Source organism: Callithrix jacchus, chromosome 11, assembly GCF_049354715.1.
Source record: "Callithrix jacchus isolate 240 chromosome 11, calJac240_pri, whole genome shotgun sequence".
Lineage (NCBI taxonomy): Eukaryota > Metazoa > Chordata > Mammalia > Primates > Cebidae > Callithrix > Callithrix jacchus.
In genome coordinates this window covers 69,184,682-69,204,556 of record NC_133512.1, presented here as the reverse complement: position 1 = coordinate 69,204,556, position 19,875 = coordinate 69,184,682, and the positions used below count along the sequence as shown (strand labels likewise).

The following is a 19,875-nucleotide window of genomic DNA, read 5'->3' as shown; positions in this document are numbered from 1 at the left end:
ACACAACTGAAACATTCCTTCCTGTTCTAGCAAAATGATGCCTTCTAAATAAGGCAATGTTAAGACATTTATTGAATACTTACCATGCAAAATGTTCTGCCCTAATACTTTACTGGTATAACCTTGTATAGAAAAGGAAGGCAGAGAGAATTTTAAAACCTTCCAAGAATAAGACAGTTAGCTTGAATTCAAATTCAAGCAATCTGGCTCCAGACCATGCATCCCTAAACCATATTTTTTCCAGTGTAGACACAACATACTCTGAATAAATATCAAGAGATGTAAATGGATATACAGTATTAGGGAAAAAACAAATATGTATTTGTTTAAAAGTATACACAGAAAAGTGATGATATTGGATGTCTTTTGGGTTGGCACTTGAACAAATGAGCGCTACTGGTACTGGGAAAGCTTTACATGTGCATCCTTCTGAAATTTAAATTTTGAAATATGTAGATGTATTAACTTCACAAAAATGGATAAAGAAATCTTTAAAACTCATAGGAATTCAGTAGATTCTATCATCTTAACAAGTAAGTTAACCTTACATTAAAAATAAAAGCTGGAAACATCCTTGGGGAATTCAGCATGTTTTATTTTGCCAAGCCAATGATTTCATCAATATCCCATAAACTTTAGTGTAACAACTACATTTAGTTTGTTTTCTTACACAGAGTGAACATTCACCATTATGACATTTTCATCATGCTAAAATCTATTCATAAATGTACACTTTGGAAAAAGAGTGTATTTCTAGAAAATTTTATGTACAATACGAATGGAAAAGATACTAAGTCAGAGAACTGTCAAACTACACAAAATAAAACCAATCAACCACCAACAGTGTACATGAAGAGCATTTTTGAAAAAAGTTTTCTTTTACATTCAGCAGAGTTACGTTCATGAAGAATTTCTACATTTTAAAAAGTAATAAAAGTATACACAATTTAATTATTGTGAAAATAGAATTAAATAGCACAAATATAGTATAAATCTAAATACCCATATTGTCTATCAGTTTGGGCTTATGTGAAACAAAGGGAACTGTGACTCTAAAACAATTTCACTTTTAAGTTTGGACACAGAATAGATTGGCCATAAACACAGAAGATGATTTTGGCTTTACACTGACACATTTCCATGTAGAGGAGAAATGAAGTTTAATTATATCTTTTAATCGGGCAAACCATTATAATAAACTACTTTGGAAATTACTTTAAAGTTATACATATTTGGAACAACAGAGTTTTTTTTAAAAAATGAAGTTTGGTGTTATGTTATGCATTTTAACTATTTTTGCCATATTGAGGCCTCCTCATATATTATCATATTTTACCACAATTTAAATAATGGATCATATTCTGATATTCTGGTTAATGATCACATTCATTTTGACAATTTAGTTTTTGAACTTTTATACTATATAACTTAAAAAGGCCATAATCTACTTTAATTACCTTCATAGATTATTAAGTATAAATTAAATTTTTATACAATATTTGGATTAGGTAGGTGGTACAATATCTGTTTTAACCTAGAAGCATGAAAAAGTCTTAAAAAGTAAATTAAAAAGTAAAATCAGTGTTTTAAAAACATATATAAGAACATGAATAATTTTTTCACATTTTTTCATCTAATTTTCATTTGGAGAAAATAAATGTATTATGAAATTATTCTAATAAAATTATTCAAACACACACTTAGGTGATAATTATTTTGTTCATCACCAAACTTACTACATTTACACTTAGAGACCAGTGAACATATGTACCATTACCTTTGGAAAGAATGTCTCCTCATATTGCTTTTTTACTTTCTAGACATAACCAGCATCTTGCCATCACACTGAAAAGATCACAAATTACACAGTGTTGACTTAAATATTAGCATGACATCTGAGACTGTTTTTAATAAAAGGGAGAATAAATCATTGAATTTGAGGACTGAAGTTGAAAACTAGCCACATTTGTTATAAATTCCTCTTTAAAAAGTAGTCGTTTCTACTTTGATTTTTTTGTTTTCTTGATTTCACCCCTCATATAGAAGTTTGATACTTCAAAATTTTTTTCTTCTTATATTATTTAATTTGTCACACAGACTAGGAAATAAGAGGAACATAATAACTAAACAGTGCAAGCTTAGATTCTTTGAGTCTAAAACAAATTAAATGTCTTTCAAAAAAAAAAAGATAGCGCTTTTTTTTGGAAGGTGATAACATAAGAAAAACAAACTGCTTCACTGATATAACTTCCATCAAATATCTTCATGGGGTAGGTTATTGATTTTTATCTTCCCGAATAAGGAAACAAAGGTCAATAACAGATACCAGTAACAGATCATTTTACAATCTTAAAAAAAAAAACACATTTCACTGGAACCATATAAATTCATCATTTTCTCTCTATGAATCACTCATGTTTTTATACAACTTTTAGAAGCCTCTTCCTTTTCTTTTCTATTTCTTTTGATAGCCATTCTATCATATGCATTTATGACTTTTACTATGTAAAAGCTGTGAATTTGAAACTTGTCTTCATATATAAAAACATTGACAATTAGAAATCTAAAGCCCCAAAGCAGGAAAGGAGTACCACAGGGATATGGCCCTCATTCAGTTGAGGGGTGCAACATTCTAGTTTTGTAGCCACCATATCGATTTTGAAGAAAAGGTGAATAAAGATATAAATAAAATCTGGGTTAAGTTAAATATTTATATGCACCATGAGGACCATGACATGTCTAGTGCTAGTCACTATCATACAAGAAAATGCATGCTCATTTCAGTTCATGTAAAACTCACTTTAGGAGAGACTAATCACCTTTTTCAGTAATTCCCATCATTAAAGCACAAGATTCTTTGCTCAAAATTTGATCATTGAAGAGAGAGCATTTGTTAATAGAAGCATAAAACCCACATAAGAAAACATTATGACTCTGGCAACTGATTCCTCCTGTTTCTACTTTTCCGGCTATTGATGAGAGCCTTTAACTTGCCATAGTCCCCTCTCATTTTCTGTGATTCATCCCCCTGCTGATGTTGCTGCCGAGTGTCTTTGCAGTACTGGTTAATCATCTGCATTTCTGAGTGGCTGAAGGCTCCCATGATGTCCTTTGGGTGGAAGGGTAAAGCCCTCACAGAGCTGGCCCAAGTCCATGGGGACCATTTGTCTGACACAACAGCCACCATTTCTGAATCTAAAACTTTGAAGTTGATCTTGGCTATGGTCTGCTTGAAACTATTTTCTGTAGCAATGCAGTGATAAAGTCCTTGGTCAGAACCCTGAACAGAGCGGATCAGGAGTCCCTGTGAAGTGGCTATGATTCGTTCATTCAGCTTAACCTGAAAGAAAGAGACGTTAAAGTTACTGAAACTGAACATTATATTTCCTTAGATTATGACCAACATATACAGTATAGTCTCAACTTTCACAGATTTGGGGGAAAAGTACTGATTACCGCTTAACATCCTTCTCAGCGGACACAAAATTTTGGTTTTACGGCCTTTTAAAAAAAAAAACACACGGGAGATCTTATCACATTGTCACAGGAGTATTGAATCTAATAAAGAGAGGGTAAAGATATTATCCACATTGTCAAAAAAAGCTTAAAGTGCTTTACCCTGGCTAGAAGTTTCTCCGTATATGAGCACAAAATTGTGGTTGCCTTTGAAACTGGAATCACAGTCAAGATATATAAGTCAAACTCATAGATGCTTTAAAATATCTATTCCATCCTGGTGTTCTAGTCTTCACTAGCAAAAACATGAAGCCACAATTAAAAGGTGAATGTTATCTTTCTGTTTTAATGAATTAATGTTCTTCTAAATAAAAAATACATAAGCAGAGGCAGAATTTTGAACATTTTCAAGGGCCTTTTCCAATTATCCCACAATAAACAATGTCTAAAAATTAGCTGGAATGTCATCATCCTTTAAGTCCTCTATGTGATTTTACTTTACAAGGAAAGGTATTAAAAAGCTATGAATTAATATTTAATTACTTTATAGGCTTTACTGGAAAAAAAAGACTGTTTACTGGGTATCAGCTAAATGCCTGAAACCTTCCTTACAGTTCCACCTATAGTATTGCCAACTAATAGATAAAAACCTAATTGGTAAGAAGTTCTTTGACATGTATACTCCAGAATACTCTTTCATTGAAGAAACAAGAAATTTGACCAAAATCAAAATTAGATAATGCATGCTATATGTTTTCCTAAATGATAAAGTTCTGTGCAAACAGACATTACTCATAATATCTAAATCAAAGATCAACTGGTTTGTGCACAAAAAAGCACAAAAAGGCAAGTAGAGTACTAAAAGACATAATAGGACAGAACTAGAAAAGAGAGAATCACTTGAAGGAAGGAAACAGAATTTTGACATTAATTAAATTTACTAAGTTTAAGTATTCCTCAAAAACAAATAATGTACAAATACATTCAGAAACTAAAGAAAAAAATTTACCCTATTTGTGCAAAATTGGGAAAATATTTTGAGTTCAATATGGTAAACCCATTAAATATGTATATAATATTTGGTGCAATTTTATTTTAGGAATTTATCTAGAATATATACTCTCCCATGTGTGCAGGTATTTTAGATAAAGGGAAAACAAGAAATTACCTAATAAGTAAATGGCTTAAAAAAAAAAAAACCACCTCAGGTATATTTATACAGTGGAATACTATGTAGCCAGGAAATAGAAGGTAGAATCATATGTATTGATATTGAAGTGGGGTCTGTGTGTTTGTGTGGAGGGGAGGAAAACTATAGAACATATTTGGAGGAATATATAACTCTTGGTAACCTTCCTCTGGGCAGTGGGAATAAGAACTGAATAAGTATTCCATAAGTATTAGTATTATTCAATAGATATTAAAAGTGGGAATAAGAATTGAAGTGGAGGAGGGCTTTCAGTTTTGACTTTACGCTACTTAGTGTGAACTATTTGCCTTTGCTCTGTGAGCTTTTATCATTTGTCTTACTTAAAAAAATGGTTAATATTTACACAGTAATATCTGAGAAGCATATGTTTTCTTAAAATAGAAAGGATTAGGATAAATTTAGTAAAATATTAATAGTTTAAGCATAAGTAAAATTGTACTCTGCCTAAATTCTGAACAAAACAGACTTTCCTACCTGTGTTAAGGTTAATGTTATTGCAATATTAAATTATTACATTCTTATGTCATTGAGATTGGAAAAAAGTCAAAATAGTAATATTTGAGCCTCCATATTCTTGAGCATTCTGAAATGGAACTTAAGAAATATTATGAGAGAATAAATCCTTAACATATTCCATTTAAAATTTCACTATTAATTTCTATGGCATATACCAAACATATGTATATTTTTAAATCATAGAAGTTATATTCACTAGTATATTATTCTACTGAATAAAAGAAAATTACATTATACATATTAGTTGATCCCTGTTTATCATTTACCCAGTACACACACACACACACACACACACACACACACATTTAATTTAATTTTCATTATTAAAGTATTTCTAAAACTATTGTTAGCATCATAGACTTTAGAAGAATGATGGGGCTCTGATGTCCATCTAACTCATCTTTCCCCCACATAATTAAATTACCTCCTCCAAGTAGTCATCTGCTTATGGTTTAATATTCCAGTAACGAGGGACACACAATTTCCTAAACAGCTCATAACATCTTTGGGTGGAAAAGTCTGAGAGTCAGAAAGTATTTTTGCATATAAAACCAACATTTATTTCAGTAACGCTGATGCAGTATCTGTGTTCTACAGCTTACTGTAGAACATTAATGTTTCAATGAATGAGTGTTCTTCTAAATAAAAAATACAAAATAAAGTGATGCAGAAGGCTCCACTTTCCCCTGGGCTCTATCAGACTTCACAATGCAGGAATAGTGGTATATTAGGCTTCCCTAAGGCTACATACACACATATATATTTTTAACTTTTCATTTGTCAGGACAACATGACATCAATATTATGAAATTCATTGTTTACAATATACCACCCTATGTCATTTTACAATGTCTCCCTTATTAAGGAAAAAACCCCAGCTCTTTCCAATCTATGAAAAGTTTCAGTATGTGTCTTTTTATTTGAAAATCTAAAGACTTTTTCCAAATCACTAAATAAAGGCAACAGTCCCATAAACAATGATTCCATATATTACTTAACCAAAGCACAAGAGTTATGAATAATAAAGCAATGGAAACAGATTACCACACAGCAGAAAAACGCTACTTGTCATGAAGGTTATAGTTCAGTGTAGTTTCTTGATGAGGAAAATTGAACTTTTCAAAATAGCCCCCTTTTATCTTGTGAAGCACACAAAGGTGCTGTTGTGTGAAAACTTGGCTTCTGGATTTGCACACATCTTGTTTCTTTTATGAACGTTTCCTCACATCAATACCACCGTCTTAGTGCCCAAGCTCTTCTTTCAATCACCATGTTACAGAGGTGAGCAGGCAGAGAGAATTTCTAATTAATCCATCAATTCTTAGGACAAAGGATTTTAAGGAAAGTGACGCTTGTCAACCCAAAGACTTAAAAGATGATCATGTGCCTTTCCTTGTTCCTTTGATCTGCACCTCACCGAGGGACAGTGATTTAATGTTCTTTTCGAGGCTCTGATGGATTGCTGCTGTGCTGCTTTACTTACCTCTTTCCTCCTGTCTTTGTCTTTCTGTAGCAGCCACTTGATAGATGCCTGTGGAGACTTGGGGGCACACTCCAGAAAAGTGGTGTTATTTTTTACTCCATACTGAACAATTTCAGCTGCATTTCTGTATGCTAACAGGCAAAAATAAAAGGCGAGAAAGAGAAAGAAAGAATACAACTGAATTTAGAGCATATTCTCCTGTAAAAATGCTACATAAATGTTTATTTTTAAAGAAAATCATGAACTATGGCAGCCAGCAAAAAGCAGTGGCAATCATTTAACAAGCAAAGTAGGATACATTGTTTACCTGTTTTATTTTTGTAAAGGGAAGGAAAGGCTGTGAATTAAGGCAATATGGATAAGAGAATCAGGGTTATTCAATAATTACTCTCCACCAAGGATTATTCTTAATATTAGTTTGTTAACTTAATGACTACAATATTCCTGCCAGATTTTTTCAGCTTTTCACAGCTGAGCAAACTGAGGCTGTGAGTTATGAGGAAATATACTTTAGTGAATGTGCCAGTCATTACCGAAGCTAGGTTTATCCCATTCCTAAAGTTCATACTCAGTGTCCTATAGAGTAAATAGGTAAGCACTGCAAAGGGCAGAAAGTAAGTCTTGGTGGAATGTAGTCATTGAGAACACTGTCTTTGCAATCAGAGGAACATAGGGTGAAATCCTGACCTTACCACTACTGGCTATAACCTTAGAAAAGTTACTTGATGTCTCTGTGTTTTAGTTTCACTCATCTCTAAAACATCGATTATAGCATTTTTATATAGGTTTCTCAATAAAAGTATTAAATTAGGCAAATCATTTTGTATTGCCATGTCGTAGCTTAGACATGTACAGAATCCTCACCAATAAAAGCAGGAATAATAATAGACTCTAGTATGATTTCTTGAGCACTGAGTGAGATAATCATAAAGAAAGCACTTAGCTCAGGTTCTGACCCGAAGTCAGCATCAATATTTGTCTGATGTTACCTCCACTGCCATTATTCTTACCACTATGACAACTACTACTATTCATGGGACTGATACACTTTTATAAAATAGCAAATAGAGAAATGGTAACTTGAACCTCAACTAGATGTATGGAGGAAGTAAGCAAAATCTGTCTTAATTTGCTCTTTGCAGTTAGACTAGTTGGTAAAAAGAACATCACTTTTTACTAAAGGAAAGTGCAGGTTGAATAGCAGATTCAAAAGGATTAGAAATAGGAGTCTCACTGTTAATTTTTGATACAGCACATCTGTAGCACTTTGGTGAGTCACAAGGAAGGTCTGCTTGGAAATACTTCTATTCGGTGGTATAGTGGCAGGTAAAGTATTGTAACATGGTAACTCCATGTCAGAATGGCAAGGAAGGAATTCGTATAATTGATAGACATAAGGCAGCATTGTCAACAGGCACTGTAGTACATCCACGTTCATGGCAGAACTATTCACTTAGCCAAAAGATGGAAGAAAACCAAGTGTCCAGTGGTAGATGAATGGATAAACAAAGTGTGGCATACATATATCCATACATATACACATACACTATATATATGCACACATGAAAAAATATAATTCAGCCTTAAACATGAGAAAATTGGGACATATGTTACAGTATGAATGGACCTTGAAGACTAGCCAGTCACAAAAGGACAAATATTGTATAGTTCCACTTATATACAGTATCTAGAGTAGCTGAATTCATGAGAAATTCATATAAAAGTAGAGTGGTGGTTTCTAAGGGCTGAGGGAAGAGGGAATGGTTAGGTGGTATTTAATGGGGATAGTTTCAGTTGGGGAAGATGAGAAATAACCAAATATGCTGGCAGTATGTTTCACAACAATGTAAATATACTTAATGCCACAGAACCATAGACTTTAAAATGGTTAAAATAGTAAATTTTATGTTATGTACATTTACTGCAGTAAAAAAGTGCTGCTCTAAGGGTTCTTCAGTGGTAAATCTTTAAAAGCAAAGTAACTTTTCTTCAGAAAGAAAATAGTAGCTAAGTAAACCTGTAATCATAATCTGTGTGAAGACCTACCAGCTAACATACTTGAAGTGCATGTGTTCCCAGACATTTGTTTTTCACAATTCTCAGTATGCATACAAAAAGCATTTAATTTTTAATTACCATACATGAATACTCCAAATTTTTATAGTAAATATTCCTTGGAAATGAAAGGCTTGAATCTATGACAATATTTCCCCTCACTGAAAGGTGATGTGGGGCATTGCTACTGTTAACTGAGATTGGCCATTGCTCACTTTTAATACCTTTTAGGTTAAATCCTCTGCATTGAGTCAGCGGGTTTCCATGTCTCACATCCTGTCTTCGGCTCCTCCTGTAAGTGCAGAAATACATAAAAGTGACTGAGAATTATCACTGCCAATTATACCACTGTAATTTTAAACTTTGCGACCTTTTTATTACTAAGCTTTCATAAAAATTTTAAAAAAGAGCTCTGATTGATATAGCTATCCCACATTTCTTATTCAATTCACCAACGATGGGGAGGTACTTACCTTTGCTTTTCAATCTGAATAAGTTTTCCTATCTACCATTCATGATGGAATAGCTATGAATCTCCTATTACATGCATATGCTGAGTAAATACTACAGTCTCTAATTAATAGTGTAAATTTTTAGTTTAGAGAAATGTAGCCTAAATTTTCTAAAATCATAACTCCAAAGTATAAACTCACTAGCATTTCTCTTTTTAGAATAATTTGTCTTAAACAAACATACTTGTTTCTTACAAAAGTCAATGTTTTCTGTTTCTAGATATAGTAAAACTTTACTGAAACAAGTGATAGAGATAAAAAATAAGGACTTTTAATAAAAAGTTAATTTCATTTACTAGAATAAGCATGTTGTCCTCAACATTTTATTTTAAAAATTTCAAGTCTACAGAAAAGTAGATATATGGGTAAAATGACCACTGGTATACCTAGATTCACAAATTGTTATATTTTGCCACATTAATGTCTTTCTCTCTCACATGCAAGTATATATCATGTATAGACTATGGATCCACACCTAGGAAAGCATTTAGAAAATTAATTCCAGACATGAAAATGTTTCACCAATAAGTGCTTTAGCATGTATTTTTCAACAACAAGTAATCTTTCAACATAATATCATTATCATACTAAATATATTGATATTAACAATATAATTGAATGCATATTCTACATTAAAATTTTTCTAGTTGTTCCCCAAATCTCTCTTATGGATTTTAAGATAACCAGGTTCCAATCAAGGTTCATTCTTTATATTTAGTTGTTATGTATTATTAGCTTAAGCATTTCAAAAATTTAGCTACATTGTTTGCAAACTGGTCATTATTTAAATAAATGTTTTAAGTTGTACTCAAATTGTTTAGTTTCCTGAGTCTTACATTCACTAAGTACTTTACTTTCAATGGTTTCATATAGTCTAAGAAATCAAAGAGCAACTGGAATCCTCTGAGCGAGGCATCAAACATGGCTAATAGTCAGAAGAGGCCAGTGGCTCATGCCTATAAGCACTTAGGGAGGCCAAGGTGGGTGGATTATGAGGTTTGGAGTTTGAGACACGCCTGGCCAACATAGTGAAACCCTGTCTCTACTAAAAATAGCCCCAGCTGCTTTGGAGGCTTAGACAGGAGAACTGATTGAACCCTTGTGTGAAGAGTGTGGTGAGCAGAGATAGCGTCACTGCACTCCAGCCTGGGCAACAGAGTGAGACTCCGTCCCACCTCCACGAAAAAAGAAAAAAAAAGTCAGAAGAAGGTGACTCTTTAAATATTGTGAATACCAGCCTAAATTGGTTGCTTACTATCAACACTGGGAAGTATAGGTGAGTGAGCATATCACTTAATTGGGTTTAATGCTAAGTCTTTCTTAATACTTTTAAAGACAAATGAAAATATTCAGCAGGAACAGAAATATTAAAATCACACAGTGGTTATTAAACTTACAAACAAAAGTTAATCTTGAAGTCACTGATAGTGAAAAAAAAAGCTCATTTTCCAGCTAAAGAAAACAGTCACTACTTCATGTACACAATGGATTGTATATATCTATTTATGGTAGAATAGGTATAAAATTTTATGCTACTTAAGTATTCCTTTCCAAAAAAAGTCACATGATCCTTACCAATTATATATTTCTGTACATACACAAACACAAAACAGTGGAAGTGTTAGCCACTTTTATCTCAGGAAATATAATTATTATGGCTCTATATTCTAGAATATCTCCCATATCAAGTTTTTACTGCATAATATTTGCTATATTTTGAAGTCCAGCATTATTTTACTACAGCCAACTTCTAGTATATATTATATGAGCATCATGAGAAAGTTTTAAGCCATCTAGGCAGGCAATTATCATTCACAATGGTTAAATTTATTGTCCTGTGATCAACATTATATAATAGTTTACTCATATATACAAACTCTCAAGCTGGGCAATCTCAATTTGCAATATCACATAGCTTCTAGGCATTCAAGTACTAAAGAAACATTGTTATGGCTTAGCTTACAACATGAGATCAGCAAGGCAGCCATCTGAGCCTTTTTTGTATAGATTCCCTCAAAGGCACTCACATAGCATCACAAAAAACACGCTGGTAGGCAGAATAATATTGTATTGCAAGTAGGATTTGGAATTTGGTTCAAGTTTCCCATGTTTCATCTATAATAGTACATTCTTTTGGATAAGCAATGAAATAATTTTTTATAGAAAATATATTTATTTGAAAATTGAGCTGATTATCTTGTCTTAACTTTTCTAACTACTTGTCTGAATCCAGAACAAATAATGTTAGAGACTATACTGCAATATTTGATACAAATCCACAAATATTTAAGATACTTGAGAGTGAAAATGGAAAAATAAATGCTTTCACTGTTTACTATCCTATAGTTTTGTCTTTTTTTTTTTTGACAGAGATTTTCTCTTGTTGCCCAGGCTGGAGTGCAATGGCGTGATCTCAGCTCGCTGCAACCTCTGCCTCCTGGGTTCAAGAAATTCTCCTATTTCAGTTCCTGAGTGCTGGGATTACAAGCATGCACCAACACACTCGGCTAATTGTGTGCTTTTAGTAGAAACAGGGTTCCTCCATGTTGATCAGGCTGGTCTTGAACTCCCAACTTCAAGTAATCTGCCCACCTTGGCCTCCCAAAGTGTTGGGATTACAGGCGTGAGCCACTGCACCCAGCCTTTTAACTAGTTTTTTTTTTATTTAAAGGGAGACTATTGAGTCAATGATATTTAACAAGTCTATTATGGCAAAGTAGGGATTCCACCAATTTCCAAGTATAACTATATTTCTCTGTTTGTATAAAAGAAAATAGTTTTTTGCTTTTTATTTCTATGAAATCCTCTAAGTCATCTTGTATTTTGCTTACAGAGTACTATCAGCACAAAACTAAGTAAATTAACACTATTCAAGAAAATAAATGTGGAAAATACTCCATTACCTTCAAAGGAAAATAAAAAATGCACATGGGAATTTACAAAATAGTTAATTCATTCAGCAATGTGTTTTCCATTTACTGTAAGTATGTGCTTAACTAAGTTAGGACATAATTTGGAGAATGGAAATACTATAAATATTTTTAGTGAAACTTCCAATATGCTAGTCAAAGATAGACAGACACGGGTAGGCACAGACATATTTTTATATATGTAGCATTTTTATGCTTTTCATTCATGATAGAATTAAGGCAATGCTAATCAAGATAGCTATCGTTTTTTTTTTTTTTTAGACAGAGTCTCGCTCTGTCTACCAGGATGGAGTGCAGTGGTGCAATCTCAGCTTACTGCAATTTCCACCTTCTGGGTTCTAGTGATTCTCCTGCCTCAGCTTCCTGAGTATCTGTGATTACAGATACCTGCCACTATGCCTGGCTAATCTTTTTTGTATTTTTAGTAGAGTTAGGGTTTTGCCATGTTGGCCAGGCTGGTCTCAGACTTCTGGCCTCAAATGATCTGCCCACCTTGGCCTCCCAAAGTGCTTGAACTATAGGCGTGAGTCACTGCACCCAGCTAAGATAGCACTTTGAATAGTTACTGCTTTCCTTCTTGACCCATTATTTATGGTTTAATATCAGGCATGATATTGTAAATGCAAAGAACTGCATGAGGCTCCTTTATTAAAAAAAGTGTAAAGGCCGGGTGCAGTGGCTCAAGCCTGTAATCCCAACACTTTGGGAGGCCGAGGCGGGTGGATCATGAGGTCAAGAGATTGAGACCATCCTGGCCAACATGGTGAAACCCTGTCTCTACTAAAAATACAAAAATTAGCTGGGCATGGTGGTGTACACCTGTAGTCCCAGCTACTCGGGAGGCTGAGACAAGAGAATTGCTTGAACCCGGGAGGCAGAGGTTGCAGTGAGCCGAGATTATGCCACCGCACTCCAGTCTGGCACTTGGCGACAAAGTGAGACTCTGTCTCAAAAAAAAAAAAAAAAGTTTAATTAAAATTATAATTTGTGGTGGTAGAATGACAATGTAAAATCTATGTTTAAGCACCCATCTTAGAAAGGATACCCGGTATTGTAATAGTTGGGAAAACATACAAACAAATTAGCTAGCCCATATTCAGCAGAAACTTCTAAAACGTTTAAAAAAACCTGTAATATGCAATGGCAATCTATATACAGTATGGAATTTTACTTGAGAAATATTATTTGTTTACTACATAAAAATGCTTGTTGGTCAAAACCAGTCTTTGCAGAGAAAGCATACTGATGTCCACTTCCCTTACATTATATCATAACTGGTATACCAATACAGCTCTAGTAAGATTCCATTTATATAGTCCCCATATCCATTTCTTCCTTGGAAAGTATAGTGCTTCAGCTTCCTTCAGCACTAAATCTGCTGAATAGTTTGAAGATTATGCTGCAGGTGTTAGAGATGCAAATTTTTAGATTTTCTTACCAAGTAAATAGTATCATCACCTTACTAAGAATTATGGTAATTTAACAAATTGCTACTATCATATTTGGCAGTGAAAAACAAGTATGGTTGAAACAACTGTGGCTACAAAAATCACTTTTTATGTAAAATTACATTTGAAATTTTCCTCCCTCACAACTGTGTGTCCAGGTTTAGGCCTCCAGCCTCATACTAAGATGGAAGATCACAGGGTAATGATGTCCAGAAATTCTAGGTAGAAATCAAAAGACATCAGGGACCTCCTTGCTAGAGCCTAAATTAACATGGAGGGACAGAGTCTTGGAACACATCTACGAGACTCCCGGATTAAAGAGTGGGAGTTCTCAGCTGGGCATGGTGGCTCACGCCTGTAATCCAGCACTTTGGGAGGCAGAGGTGGGTGGATCGCAAGGTCAGGAGTTCAAGACCAGCCTGGAGTGGTGGTGCGCACCTCTAATCCCAGCTACTTAGGAGACTGAGGCAGAAGAATTGCTTGAACTCAGCAGGCAGAGGCTGCAGTGAGCCGAGATCACACCACTGTATTCCAGCATGGGCGACAGAGCAAGACTCTGTCTCAAAAAAAGAAAAAAGAGTGGGACTTCTCTTTCTATCTCATGTCATTAATTATGGAAGACTCCCAAATGATCCAGCTCAGGCTACTCCTTTCTACTCCAGATTCTTATTTCTAACTGCTTAGTCAATATCCCTGTGTGAATATCTTACAGATATCATTAACATAACATCCTCTTTCTCCCCACAAACCTGCTCCTTTCACAGTCTTTTCTCTCTCAGGAAGTGACATTGACATAAATCCTAATGTTCAGTTCTGAGAACTTGGATCATTTTTGACTCCTCTATTTCTCGAACCACCCACATCCAAATACATCAATACATTCTGTAAGCTCTGTCAAGCATCAGATCATTTTTTTTTCCACCTCTACCACTATTGTCCCCATGCAAGCCACCATTATATCTCCCCTGGATGATGAGAGTATCCTCCTGCCATGTAGCTTCTGCCACCCCCTCCCCTGTGCCTCCAACCTCTTCCTAACCCAGAGCTTCAGTGCAAACCAAATCCAGCCAGTGATCTTTTGAAACCAGAAGTCAAATAATATCATTCTCATGCACAAAACTCCTCAGCTGTTTTCCATTTCACTTTAAATAAAAAACTTTCAATTACCTACAAAATCTGACATCATGTGGCATTCTGACTTCATTTCTTCCTATCCTTTCTTTTTCTCATTTCAGTGCAGCCTCGTTAGCTTTAGAGCTGTTTCTTGAACAATCCTGGAACACCCCAGTATTAGAGATTTCTGGTCCCTCTTCCTGGAATGTTATTCTGCCAGGTAATGCCTTCGTGCCATTCCACATCAAGTCCTTGCTCATATAGTATGTCCGCAGTAAGGCCCTCCCTGATACCCATTTAACATCGCAACCTTCTGCTTACCACGTATTGTACCAACCTTCTTTGCCCTTTTACAATTCACAGATCGTGTTATTATTTGATATACCAGAGGTTTTCCTTATTTATTTATTATCATCTTTTCTCTTTAGAATGCATTATTCCTGAAGACAGAGATTTTTGTCTTTTTTCCTGTTATATGGCTAGCTTCTAAAACAATGCCTGGAAAATATATTTCCAGTGGAAAATATTTGTTGAACTAATGAATAAGAGGATCAGAATACTTTTGATACACAAAAGTGCTAGGGTTGTTACAATCTGTCAGGGTCCTCAAAGGAATGTAGAGAATACAAACCATAAAGCACCATCACCCCAGTGCTTTATTTTAAAGATCACAGGTGCTCATGGCTGCTACTACTATTTGCTGCCCCTGCTAAGCCTAATTTTTAAAGGTTATACCCCTGCCACCCTCATGACCCACGTTACTGTATGACTGAAAATAGCGAGAGTCTTGGCTGACTCTGAATTCTGCATATTCCTTTTCAATTTCTCTACTCGCGGTTCCTTCCAACTTGGTACAAATTGATGCAGTTTCCTGCCTAAGTTTTTACTTGCACAAAAAGCACCCTGCCTCAGACTACCTTTCTTTCTTAACCTAACCAGCAATCATTCACTCACCACTCCACAGATAAAATATGGCCATCAAGGTTTTGAAAGCAAATCAAGGTATCCATACTGAAATAATACTTTTGTAGCTTGAACTAGAACCAGTGTTATAATTGGTTGCAAGATAATTAAGCAATGTAGAGAAATCCTAAGAAGGTGGGTGTTAAGGATACACTAAAGTGTATAAAATAAAAAAGACATAAGTTAGGTGATGTAAAAAATTTAAAAAGCTAAATGCTACTTGAAATATTTGATGGGTCCTAGGGGAGTAGGTGTTACAGTGGAGCTTTGAAAGGAGAAAGGAATTCTTCCAAAGTACTGTACTCTGGACTTATCATATCTGTGGGAATTTCAAGTTATAACGCATTGCCATTTTCTTCATTCAAAGACTAGGTATGGTGCTAAATAGAGCTTCCACTTTTAATGTAATTTAAAAAAAAACAGCAATAGAACTAACTCTAAACATGTGAAAGACTTCTGTATTGTCTGGTGTCCTACATTTGGATATTGAGCTGAGTGTTTTGTGCTCACCGCTTCCCAGTTGGGTAGAATCTGGAGCAGGAATGGCCATCCCAGGCGCAGTAAGGGTCCCGTGCCAGGCAGCAGTCAGCACAGGCTGCACCATAGATGTGGCAGCGATGAAGAGACACTTGGGAAATCCCTTCATTGGAACTCAAATACAACTGTTGCTATTAAAGGAATGAAGATGATTTATTTCAGATGTGGAAGTTAAAGGACAGCTTTCAGCAGGAATACATTATAATATATGCCCACAAACCCTTGGATTCATTCTGGAACTGACTAAAACGTGAAGCAAAGTACAGAAGGGTATAAAGCCAAAATAAATAGAATTTTCCTACATTTATATGCCTATAACATTACCACTTTCCTGTTAAAAACGAAAGCTCAAAGCACCTTATAGAATGGTAATGTGTTTTAGACATTGGGATTCATTGTTCTTTCAGATTTGAGCTAATATATTACAGATTTAAGTTATAATGTTTTCTTTTTTTCTTTGAATGCTGTCTCTTAACAAAGCACAAGGAAGCATTCTTATTTTTCATGTATGACAATACATTACTTTGTAAATTTGAGAAAGTCTGGTTTAAAATAAAGGGTATTTTAAGTTTAGAAAGAAAAAATAGTAAATAGTAAGTACTGGATAAAATAAAAAAGAACATTTTGGTCACATGCCTTTGTAAGTGTCATGTTACTCATTAAAACTATCTAAATATAATTATTTAGAAGAATATCAGTATTTATATTTAAACATGTCTTAAAATTCTGCTTGATCCAGTGATCTTCATCATCCTAAAGATGTCATGAATGGAGATTTCATCCTTTTTCAATTGTAGGATGTCTACTGTTTCTAATAAAATGGTTTGAATCCTTTAACTGTGCATCACATGGTTCTCAGGCATTGAAGGAATGAATTTCTCATTGACACTGCTTACTTTCCAAAGTACTTATATAATTCAAGTTAGCACAGAATCTGTAAGCTGGTACTTGAATAGATGTGGATGTATGGGTGTGTGCATACTCCTCCATATACACATACATGCATATATGCATACATATACATTTAAAAATTAAACCTCTGGAGACACCATGGGTCCAACAGGCTCTGAAGCTCTACAGCCAGACTTCCTAGATTCAAATCTCAGCTCAGCTACAAATCTGCTGTATTAACTTTTCTGAATCACAGCTTCCTCATTATTAAAATTAAGATAACATAGCACTTACCATATAGAGTTTTTGTAAAAAAATAAGTGTAAGTGGTTCCTCCACATAAAATGCTTGAAATAGTTTCTGGCTCATAAGTTGCTCAATGAATGTTAATTGATGGTAATAGTACAGTAAAATATCAAACTATCAATATTAAGTTTTCAATTCTAATTTGAATTGAATTGAGATTTGAATCACATCTCACTCTATTATATCTAATATAATGATTTTATTCACATCGATTGACTTTTCAGAAATTGTGCTGAAATTGATCTCCAGTTGAAACATTCAAACTATAAGAAAACAGCTGCATGTTCTCGCAATAACCATTTGTCTAGGCACATTTGAAATAAATGTTTATTGAGTAAGTTAGTGAATAATACAGTAAATTTTTCAGTTTCATTAAAATACTTTCAGGATATCAGTATATTTGATGGTAGGACACAGGTAGTTCCCTTCTAGATAATATAATTTTTATTAATCCTACTATTTTCTGTTAGATGGATAATATAATAAAATGGGAAAAAATAAAATAATAAGATGAGAAACACTGATAAATGTATTTAAATACACATAAATGTCATTAACTATTTGTAGTCCTCTTGCACTGAAAAAATGATGCCATATGCAGTTGTACAAATGATTTCCAAAAAGTCAAACAACTATCTTTGCCTTGAATCTCATTGTTTTAATGAGACATTTTAAATGACCTACAATATAAGATGTTGAAGACAGATGAAATACATAAACTAAATATAGTTAAAACTTGTATACAGGATTACTCTGCCACACAAATGGCTTTGTGTCCATTTTGAATCTTGCCCTGATACTTTCTCTTTCCATTAACTACTATAAACAAAGGGCTTCCCTGCTAACTTCAAAGACAATTCTGACTTGAGATCTGCTCCCTAGGACATTAGACAAAATGACGAATGGCTTCTCGTTACTTGGGAAAATGTTTGTTATGCACCATATAAACATTTTTACAGATGAGATCGTTAGCTCCATTGTATCTTATTTATTTTCACTCATAAAATTCAGTGAAGTGAAAAGAGTGTAAGACTGACTATGAAATACTATTTCATCTGTAACAAACCAAATATGGTGAAGAGCACCAAAAATTACATAATCAGTTGTGCTAACACATAAAACCTTTATTGTGTATTCCAAGAAAAATAGGTCTCAGGCTTTTACAGATAGCACTTACTGAGGACCCTCTTTATTCTAGGTAATTTATATAAATAAACTTGTTTGTAAGAAAAGCATTACCTTACACATTTAGAAATTTTGGTTAGAGACGTTACATGATTTGTTCATACTTTGTGGTCAGATTGGGATGCAAACGCATGTCAAGCCTATTTGGAAGCCTATTCCATTGTGACTGTGTTACTCTGTACCATAAAATATTTTTTTTAAAATAATACCTTTTGGTATTGGAGAAGTACACGGTTTGCTCATGTATATGCTGGAATTGTACATTTTATTTCCATGATCATTGTATATTTGCATGTGTAAGCACAGATCAGGCAATTAATTTGAAGATTTCAATTATAGTCTAGTATTACTTTTCCAAATCCTGATTTGAGACTTTCCTTTTTTCTGACATGTTTAAATCCTAGGTAATAATATTTCCTTAAAAATAAGCATAAAAGAATGCACTGCACGTTTCAAACATGTGACAACAGCAGGAACTTAAGAGAGGATTGATTACTCGTTCCAAGCCCCTAAGAATGTTGTGCTGTTATAGAGTAGCCCAAACTTTATGCTAAATCCTTCTCTTGGAAAGATTGTTTTTATTTTAATTGGCTTCACACACCGTAATATTTGAGAACATTAGATATACAAAATGTTGGAATATCTTCCTGTATATATGTTCTGCTCTGACAAAAATAAACCTATTTGGTCTTTCACTAATAGCTAGTAAGTTCTACATTAAAATTAAAGGTGATTTTTGCGGTATACTTTAGGCAGTAATATTTATTTTGTTAGTATAAGAACTAATTATTCAGAATTTATAAAATATAATTTTTCATAACAAAACATTTTGATAAAGAGCATAAAAATCGCTTAGTTTTTACCTTTTTAGATGAAATTTTCATTACTGTTATAGGAGAATGATTCTAAAAAATTAGAAAACACCATGTTAGTTGCTCGAATATTCCTTAAAATTATTTTACATTCATTATGTTTCTATTAAATCTTAATAAATCATTTTTCTTTATATATAAATCTACTTTAAAAGCACTTGTCATATAAAGTACATTTGCATATACTTGTATATAAAGTACACTTCCTCTTTGGAAACTAAGGAGAGAGTTGCTACACAGATATATACCTAAACTAAAAAAAGAATAGTCATTAAAACAACAGAGGCATTAGAACAAAAATAAAAATTTGAGAAGGGAATTTTTAGAATATTGAATCCAACGAATAACTCAGAATTGGATCCATGCACTCAGGTGGAGGAGGCTGAGGAATGGTACAG

At 33.9% G+C, this 19,875-nt stretch overlaps 1 protein-coding gene across 1 annotated transcript in view; it reads right to left on the bottom strand.

Annotated features, from left to right (window-relative positions):
• Positions 1-574: 574 nt before the first annotated feature.
• The window catches only part of SEMA3C (semaphorin 3C), a 177,981-nt gene continuing 158,680 nt past the window's right edge, over positions 575-19,875 (bottom strand). Inside the window, exons 14-18 of the mRNA XM_002751658.5 lie at positions 19,469-19,510; positions 16,197-16,354; positions 8,945-9,012; positions 6,666-6,796; positions 575-3,340 (exon numbers count right to left, since the gene is read on the bottom strand). Of these exons, the coding sequence (XP_002751704.1) occupies positions 2,927-3,340; positions 6,666-6,796; positions 8,945-9,012; positions 16,197-16,354; positions 19,469-19,510 (813 nt within the window). The 3' untranslated portion in view covers positions 575-2,926. The remainder of the gene's footprint in view (positions 3,341-6,665; positions 6,797-8,944; positions 9,013-16,196; positions 16,355-19,468; positions 19,511-19,875) is intronic.